At 36.4% G+C, this 10,221-nt stretch overlaps 1 protein-coding gene across 1 annotated transcript; it reads left to right on the plus strand.

The window, feature by feature from the left end:
* The first annotated feature begins 1,411 nt into the window (after nucleotides 1–1,411).
* LOC135231935 (olfactory receptor 10AG1-like) lies at nucleotides 1,412–2,765 on the plus strand. Its single transcript, XM_064289154.1, has one exon. It carries the CDS (start codon nucleotides 1,467–1,469, stop codon nucleotides 2,403–2,405), a length of 939 nt encoding a protein of 312 aa, XP_064145224.1. The 5' UTR covers nucleotides 1,412–1,466; the 3' UTR covers nucleotides 2,406–2,765.
* Nucleotides 2,766–10,221: the final 7,456 nt, after the last annotated feature.

Genomic DNA, 10,221 nt, shown 5'->3' on the forward strand with positions numbered 1-10,221 from the left:
AAATATGATCATAATTACAGAATATAACAATGCCATATAATAAACTAAATAAATTTTAGGTAAGCTCTTTATAACTTCTTCGTTCTCACAACTCTGTGGTAGATATTTAGGTCCTTAGATTTTTTTTTTAATCTAAAGAATTATTTTAAATATTTAAATAATGGCCCAGGTCAACTAAACCTCTAAGTGTTGGAAACCTAATTCAAACCTACAACTAGAAAAAGAACCTGAGGGGGGAGTTGAAATTCCAGCATGCGTGTGAAGTAGCAACACGTATGCAAACTCTTTCGGTTTGTGTTTCTTCATCTAAAAAATAGCGTGAGAACATTAACACTTATTTGAGAAATAAATGAGAAAATGTTTTGGTAATCACTTGACCTACACAGCAGTAACTCAGCTAAAACCAGTCTCCTTTCTGTTTTCCCAGATGCTATCTACTGCTGTGATGGAATTATTTGCCTTCTTTCTTTAATTCCTGTGTTATTCACCTAGATCTCAATACCTGGAAAAGGTATTGAATCTCTGCATGTCTTCTAACTCACTATCAAAATATACTTGCTCAAATGGTCTCTATTAAACTGAATATTCTCTGCTATTTGTCTTTTTGGAAATGATGTAACACTTGTATTTTATAATAGTTTATACTGTCAATTTTGGTTTCCCTGTACTTCATTTCAGACATATCATTGAAATGATAAATTTTATGAGAATATCTAATGATAGATAGCAAGGCATTTAAAAATAAACTAGGCAGAGTTCCTGAAATAATGTCATAAATGCATGGTAAATGAAATATCTTGAAATATAATACCTGATCAATTGATATCTATTTTATTTTGGTAAATACGTGAAACTGGAATACAGTTTCAAACTAAAGTGGACACACAAAGAGTAAGAGCTAGAGTTATACAAGGAAGAGAAGGCACACACTGTACCTGCAAAAGACTTCGTGGAACAGTTGAGGCATTATGGAAAAATCCAATTCAAAATTTAATGGGAACAATCCACCAGGGAAAGGTGTGACATGTAAAGGCTCTGTCACAGGATTTTGTTTATTAATATGACGAGTAAAAGAGATTCATTTTGCTATGCCCGGAAACAGACAAAAAATGAAAATGCATAAATCGAGAGCCCATCACTTCCATGCAGACGCATAGTATTAAATAATAATTATGATGAGATATGAATTTAATGGGCTCAAGCATAGCAACAATTGTGAGCCTGGCTCAGGGACAGGCAGTGTTTCGTTCTGTGGTACATGAGGTCACTATGGGTCAGAACCGACTTGACGGCACTTGACAACACCATCATGAATTTTGCATGCATTCTTTACTGCTCTTCGATCTGGGAATTCTGCTGTAATTATCTTGTGGATAAAAAATTGTATATGCTAATACTACACACTTCGCTAGTCTGTACAATTGGAAAACAGATCAAAAAGATAATTAATTTTAGTATTTTCACAGATGGAACACCAAAAACACCTACCAGACGTAAATCTCACTTCCTTGGTGGAATTTTTTCTTTTAGGATTCTCTGATATTCCTCATCTTCAAATGTTTCTTTTTGGGATATTTTTCTTTGCTTATGTGATTATCTTGACGGGAAATGGCATGATCATTCTCGTAACAAGGGTTGACAAGGCTCTCCAGACTCCCATGTATTTTTTCCTGGCAAATTATTCCTTCTTGGAAATTTGTTATGTGTCAATCACTATTCCCAAAATGCTCATGAACCTTTGGACTCAGAAAAGAAACATTTCTTTGTTTGAATGTGCTACACAAATGTGTTTTTTCCTTATACTGGGAGGTACGGAGTGTTTGCTCCTGGCAGTGATGGCCTATGATCGCTATGTGGCCATTTGTAACCCTCTGCACTACCCTCTAGTCATGAATCACAGGGTGTGTATCCAGTTGGTGGCTGGCTCCTGGATCACTGGAATCCCACTTCAGATAGGGCAAACATATGAAACTTTCTCTCTGCCTTTTTGTGGATCTAACCAAATCAACCACTTCTTCTGTGATATCCCCCCAATATTCAAGCTGGCCTGTGGGGACACCTTTGTGAATGAGATGTCACTCTACATACTTGTTGTGTTGTTTATCACAGTTCCATTTCTGTTGATACTTGGCTCCTACGGCAAAGTCATCTCCACCATCCTGAAGTTGCCATCAGCCACAAGTCGAGCCAAAGCCTTCTCCACCTGCTCATCTCATCTTATGGTTGTGGCTTTATTTTTTGGGTCAGGAATCATTACGTATTTTCAACCCAAATCCAAACACTCTTCTGGAAGAGACAGGTTTCTCTCTCTTTTCTATACCATTGTTGTTCCAATGTTTAACCCCATGATATACACTCTGAGGAATAAGGACGTTACGGTGGCATTGAGAAAATTGCTACCTTAATGTGTAGTCACATTAGCCACTAATGTAAACTTATTACATCTTTTCTCATTTAATTCTGCTGTTTTATAATCAGAAATTAACTTTTAATTTGATATCCTGCCTTAGCATAGATCGATTATCTTTACTCATTCCTGACCTTGTCATTTTATATCAGACTTTCTGATATCAGGGTTCTATCCACAATGGTTGCATTGCAATTAAGAATTTAATTATTTTGACAAATTTCATATACAGGGAACTAGTTTATCACTCTAACAAATTAACCGTGGTTTCAGACTGTTTGTTGAATAATGTTGTCTCTCATATCTAGTTATTAATTTCACAATACCTTTTTCCCTAAAAATCTTTTGCCTTTACATAGCTTTTGTTTTTGTTGAATGTTTCCCTTATGTGATCGTTGTTTACTTTTTTTTTCATAGAGATATCTGCTGGTAAAGAGTATTGTATATAGTAACCTTTGGAAAATACTGTTGAAATTATGTTTTTAGACATTTTACTCACTCAACACATTGAAGTTACCTCTTTAAAATTTTCTATACAAAGCTAAACTAAAACCAAACACATTTCTGCTGTGTCAATTCTGACTCGTAGCAACCCTATAAGAGGCTAGAGCTGCCCATAGGGTTTCCAAGGAGCAGCTGGTGGATTCAAACCATCAACCTTTGGTTTAGCTGCCAAGCTTTTAACCACTGAGCCGCCAAGCCTCCTTTAGAAAACACATAAGAAATAATTCAAAATGTAAACTTCACGGAACAATACTGTACTGTTTGGTGGATGTGGTAATTATTCTTTGAAGTGTTTAAATCACTTAAAATTGTAAACTCAGACTTGAAACAAGAATCAGATAAGATAGGAAGTATATTAAGCCATGACTTCCTCCATTATATGACTTTATTAGACTATATTTACAAACCCAAAACCTGTTGTTGTCGAGTTGATTTCAACTCATACCAACTCTATAGGACAGAGTAGAACTGTCCCATGGGGTTTCCAAGGAGTGGCTGGTGGATTCGAACTGCAGGCCTTCTGGTTAGCACCTTAGCTCTTAACCACTGTGCTTCCAGGGCTCCAATAATATATACATAAATACATATATATACATATACATTTAATCAGAGCCCCAGTGGCACAGTGGTTAAGTACAAGTGTGTGTTATATATATAAAATCTGTATCCTATATTATTAATTATAAATGGTAATTATAAATGATATTTGACTATAAATGTATGTATGTGTACCTATGCCTGTATGTATATACATATGCATACATAAATATAAATATAATTGTAATTATAACTATAAATATAAATATAAATGTGACTGTGACTGTGACTGTAACTATAAAACTATAACTATAAAACTATAACTATTAAAAAAACTATAAAACTATAACAATAACTATAACTTACTATAATAACTATAACTGACTATAACAACTATAACTAACTATAACTATAACAATAACTACAACTACAACTATAACTATAACAACTGTAACTATAACCAGAACAACTATAACTATAACTAAACTGTAACTATAAAACTCTAAGTATAACTATAAGTATAAAAGTATAAATATAACTAACTATAACTATAACAATAACTGTAACTATAACTATAACAATAACTATAAAACTATAATTATAACTAACTACAAAACTATAACTATAAAACTAACTATAACTAACTATAAAACTCTAACTCTAACTCTAACAACTATAAAAGTATAACTATAAAACTATAACAACTATACGGCTGTAACATATGAGGAAGAATATGTCATGGATTGGAGGAAAAATCATTAATGGCCTGTGTTATGCAAATGACACAACCTTAAGGATGGCCCAGGACCAGCAATGTGTTGTTCTGTTGTACATAGTGTCATTGAGAGTCAGAACTGACTCGATGGTTCAACAACAACAAAGAGCACACCTACCATTGATTTAGTTTATCATATGACATTGTTATATCTGTAATTATGATCACATTTGTGATTAAGGAATTTCCTTAACACCTTCCCCTAGCTACAGCCTTAGGAACAAAGATATCATGGAAACAATTAGTAAGTTAAATAATCATCACCAAACTGATTTTTGCATTCAATATAATCCAAATTAGTATTTGTTCATTTATGCCTTTTTTCCAAACACATTTCATATATATTGTTTACTTTTTTTTGAGTGTGTCTGAGTCGATTGTTGGTATTGTTGGTGTTAGCTGTCATTGAATCAAAACACAGCTCATGACAAATTCATGTGTCACAGCGTAGGACTGTGCACCACAAGGTTTTATTGGTGATAATCTTTACAGAAGCAAATATCCAGGCCTTTCTTCGGCAAAGACACTGTATGAGTTTCATCTGCCAACCTTTCCACTAGCAGCTGATTGCAAAACACTTGTGCTATCCAGATTCCTTCTTAAATCAATTGAACACTGCCTATTCTATGATTTTCAGTCTTTTGCACACTTTACAATCATCTCTGACTTAATACAGAAATAATGCATTCTGATTGACTTGCTGTCAGGTAGGTCATAAAAATAGATTTTAAAAACTTCCCATTGAACACTGTATCAGTCAGGATGGAGAAGCAGAAGCCTATATTTAGGGACTCAATACTGATATCATTGTTTGACTTTAAGTTGTGCTTGATAATAAAAGAACTGCAAACACTTATCATAACTGTCTTTATTGTATCCTCACAACTAACTCTTCTGATTTGGAAATTGTATAGAGCACAATTTTCTACTTGCCCTGAACAACTTTGTTTTATTTCAAGTAATAGAAAAGTTGAGCTTTGCATTATGAAAATATCATCAGATTCTTAAGGAGGAAAATTTACAAAATATTAGCTACTGTCTATAATATGTATCATCATTTTTTGAATAACAATGTAATATAGTTCAATTAAGTGTTGAAAAATAATGCTGTATATCGAGAAAAAGTTCACTTTACTTCTTCAAGACTTATATTCAAAACACTGTGATATGAAAATCAAGATTAATACAAGGTACTTTTAGATGGGAAACCCTGGTAGTGTAGTAGTTAAGTGCTGTGGCTGTTAACCAAGAGGTCAGCAGTTCAAATCCACCAGACCTTCTCTCACCTGTAAACCTATTCCTCCCCTCTATCTTGTCCATATCAATAAATGACTTCCACATTTACTCAGTTGCGTAAATGAAGGTATAAAAGTTATTTGTTATTATATCACCTCTCACAAATATCTGTAAATATCTACAAAATATAGCCAATTTTAATTTATTTTTCCTTTGTGCAATCATTGTCAATAAGTTGGTCTTCAGCAATTATCACCGAAGGAAACTACTTGTCTCATTTTTAAACCTCCTATATAGGGTCACTATGAGTTGGAATCGACTTGATGGCACTAGGTTTGGTTTTTGGTTTTTTGGTATAAGCTATTAGGAAACCCTGGTGGTGTAGTGGTTAAGAGTTTGTCTGCTTACTGAAAAGTTGGCAGTTTGAATCTACCAGGCCTCCTTGGAAACCTTGTGGGGCAGTTCTACTCTGTCCTTTAGGGTTGCTATAAGTCAGAATCCACTCAATGGCAACAGGGTATGGAGATAGGCTATTAATCCAAGATTATATATAGGGATTTTTAAAACATAGAGAATTTATTTCACTTCTCTTTACAACTAGCCAATAGCTTTATACTACTTTAAGGACAAAAAATCTAACTCTTTGCAAAATTGAGAAAATGCCAAACTCTCTGGCTTCATCTTTTTGAATTAAAATATAATGTAGGAGGGGGTGGAGCAAGATGGGGAAGTGAATGGATGCTCCCATTTACTCCCCCAGCAACTAATACACTGAATAATGAATAAAAACAATCACGGACTGAGCTCTCAGAACTCCAGAAGACAGATGAGGTATCGGAGAGTAGGGGTAGATCTACAAGCAGGAGAGAGGAGGAGCAGGGATGCAACAGGAGATAGGATAACTTACCTGCTATCATCAGGAGCACTTGCTCATTGCAGCCATTTTATACAGGGCTGGGCAACACTCCAAACAGGGAACACAGAAAGGAAGCTAATCTTAGGAAGCTCTACCCCAATTTTTTTAAAGTGGCACAAATTGGTCATGAGAGTTCCTGGGAAAACCAATTGAGAGGCTTCGGAGGGAGGCTGTGACACTGCAAGAGATTGTTGTTACATTTTGCTGAGGCCCATGACAGACGAACACTAGGGCCAGGAGGAACTGTATGGGTAGAAGGGTGAGGAGAATACTTCACATAACAGGCAATGAAGAGGGAAACTGCTGGCTCCCTGCCCACAGTGGGATGATACTGTGGGAGAGACTATGCAGGGGAACCCATCAGGAAAGACACAGAGAGCCTCCCAGCTTTGTCACACAAAAACTGAGCCCCACCTCTTATGTTGGCATCTATGACCAGTAATCACTCACTTTTCCATGCCTACATAATGAATTCCAAAGATCAAGCATTCAATACTCCTGTTTACATACTGGAAATAACCTAAGGATAAGAGTGTCCTTAGTGGTTATCAGGAAAAGACACCAAATTCTCTGCCACTGAGTTGATTATAACTCATAAGGAACCTATACATAGATCAAGAGGTAGTCATTCAAGCAGAACAATGGCATACTGCATGGTTTAAAGTCAAGAAAGGAGTGCATTAAGGTTGTATCCTTTCACCATACTTATTCAATCTGTATGATGAGCAAATAATCTGAGAAGCTGGACACTGTGAAGATGAATGGGGCTTCATGATTGGAAGAAGATTCATTAACAACCTACTACATGCAGATGGCACAATTTTGCTTGCTGAATGTGAAGAGGACTTGAAGCACTTAGTGATGAAGATCACAGACTCCAGCCTGCAGTATGGGTTACATCTCAACATAAAGAAAACAAAAATCCTCCCAACTGGACCAATAAGCAAATTATGATAAACTAAGAAAATATTGAAGTTGTCAAGGATTTCATTTTACTTGGATTCACAATCAACACTCATGGAAGCAGCAATAAAGAAATTAAACAAAGCATTGCATTGAACAACTCTCTTTTTTCTTTAAAGTGAAAAAAGCAAATATGTCACTTTAAGGACTAAGGTACACTGACCCAAGGTATGGTGTTTTCAATCACCTTATAGGCTTGTGAAAGCTGGGCAATGAATAAGGAAGATTGAAGAAGAGCCGATGTTTTTTGAATTATGGCATTGGCAAAGAATGAACAAATCTGTCTTGGCAAAACTACAGCCAGAATGCTCCTTAGAAGTGAGGATGTCAAGAGTTTGTCTCACAAGCTTTGGACATGTTATCAGGAGGAACCAGTACCTGTGGAAGGACATCATGATTGGTAAAGTGGAGGGTCAGCAAAGGAGAAGAAGACCCTCAAAGAGATGGATTGGCAACTCTGCCAGAACCTGCATAAGTCAGAAGCCTGTCAAAAAAGGAAAACTCACTGGGTGTTTATGAGGTAGGATTCTTAATAGAGAGCAATAGAAAAGTGGTTAACACTCTGTCAAAAGTGGAAAACTTTCGAGATCTGGAAAAGCATGTCTGACGCATTGAGATCTGGGCCTCAAAGGTTTCAGTGAATATAAAGCAAAGCAAGACCAAATAGCCAAGAGGTTTTTGAAAAATAAATCATGGTGAAAGCTAAGATAAATTAAAATAAGCTATAATATTTTAAAACCATATGATTGATAATAATAAACAGGCAGAGATAAGAATTCCTTAGGGGAAAAATGTTTATTCAATGCCTGATGTATAAACACTTTACAAAGGCCAAAGAACAGTGGAACCCCTCTACGTTCCTTAGATGTAAATTAGTTCCATGGAGATTAAATGTAAACAGTAATTAAACACGAATTATTAGAAAAAATATAGCTTTCTTAAAACCATTAAGATTTCTTATAATCTTGTAATTGTTAATATCTTTATAATCATGAAAGCATAGTTTGAATTTGCATTCTTGATATATTGATATCTACTATTTTGAGTATATAACATATTTGATATTTATATAAAACTTTGTTTTTATATTTGCTGATATTTTATAACATATAAATGTCATTTATACTACTAAACCACAATATAAAACATTAAGAATCATTTTATAACCTGGGTGGTGGGTAGGGCAGGTGGACTACATATATTTTTTTTTTTTTTTTTTATAATAACTTTTATTAAGCTTCAAGTGAACGTTTACAAATCCAATCAGTCTGTCACATATAAGTTTACATACATCTCACTCCCTACTCCCACTTACTCTCCCCGTCTTGAGTCAGCCCTTTCAGTCTCTCCTTTCTTGACAATTTGCCAGCTTCCCTCTCTCTCTATCCTCCCATCCCCCCTCCAGACAAGAGTTGCCAACACAATCTCAAGTGTCCACCTGATATAATTAGCTCACTCTTCATCAGCATCTCTCTCCCACCCGCTGACCAGTCCCTTTCATTTCTGATGAGTTGTCTTCGGGGATGGTTCCTGTCCTGTGTCAACTGAAGGTCTGGGGAGCATGGCCGCCGGGATTCCTCCAGTCTCAGTCAGACCATTAAGTTTGGTCTTCTTATGAGAATTTGGGGTCTGCATCCCACTGATCTCCTGCTCCCTCAGGGGTCCTCTGCTGAGCTCCCTGTCAGGGCAGTCATCAATTGTGGCCGGGCACCAACTAGTTCTTCTGGTCTCAGGATGATGTAGGTCTCTGGTTCATGCGGCCCTTTCTGTCTCTTGGGCTCTTAGTTGTCATGTGGGCTTGGTGTTCTTCATTTTTCTTTGCTCCAGGTGGGTTGAGACCAATTGCTGCATCTTAGATGGCTGCTTGTTAGCATTTAAGACCCCAGACGCCACATTTCAAAGTGGGATGCAGAATGATTTCATAATAGAATTATTTTGCCAATTGACTTAGAAGTCCCCGCAAACCATGCTCCCCAGACCCCCGCGCTTGCTCCGCTGACCTTTGAAGCATTCATTTTATCCCGGAAACTTCTTTGCTTTTGGTCCAGTCCAATTGAGCTGACCTTCCATGTATTGAGTGTTGTCTTTCCCTTCACCTAAAGCAGTTCTTATCTACTGATTAATCAATAAAAAAACCCTCTCCCACCCTCCCTCCCTCCCCCCCTCGTAACCACAAAAGTATGTGTTCTTCTCAGGTTTACTATTTCTCAAGATCTTATAATAGTGGTCTTATACAATATTTGTCCTTTTGCCTCTGACTAATTTCGCTCAGCATAATGCCTTCCAGGTTCCTCCATGTTATGAAATGTTTCAGAGATTCGTCACTGTTCTTTATCGATGCGTAGTATTCCATTGTGTGAATATACCACAATTTATTTAACCATTCATCCGTTGATGGACACCTTGGTTGCTTCCAACTTTTTGCTATTGTAAACAGAGCTGCAATAAACATGGGTGTGCATATATCTGTTTGTATGAAGGCTCTTGTATCTCTAGGGTATATTCCTAGGAGTGGGATTTCTGGGTTGTATGGTAGTTCTATTTCTAACTGTTTAAGATAACGCCAGATAGATTTCCAAAGTGGTTGTACCATTTTACATTCCCACCAGCAGTGTATGAGAGTTCCAATCTCTCCGCAGCCTCTCCAACATTTATTATTTTGTGTTTTTTGGATTAATGCCAGCCTTGCTGGTGTGAGATGGAATCTCATCGTAGTTTTAATTTGCATTTCTCTAATGGCTAATGATCGAGAGCATTTTCTCATGTATCTGTTGGCTGCCTGAATATCTTCTTTAGAGAAATGTGTGTTCATATCCTTTGCCCGCTTCTTGATTGGGTTGTTTGTCTTTTTGTGGTTGAGTTTTGACAGAATCATGTAGATTT

Source organism: Loxodonta africana, chromosome 7 (assembly GCF_030014295.1).
Source record: "Loxodonta africana isolate mLoxAfr1 chromosome 7, mLoxAfr1.hap2, whole genome shotgun sequence".
NCBI lineage: Eukaryota > Metazoa > Chordata > Mammalia > Proboscidea > Elephantidae > Loxodonta > Loxodonta africana.

Bases quoted from the DNA above. Each gene is read 5' to 3' on its own strand.
- LOC135231935 (XM_064289154.1), top strand. From the start codon at position 1,467: ATGGAACACCAAAAACACCTACCAGACGTAAATCTCACTTCCTTGGTG.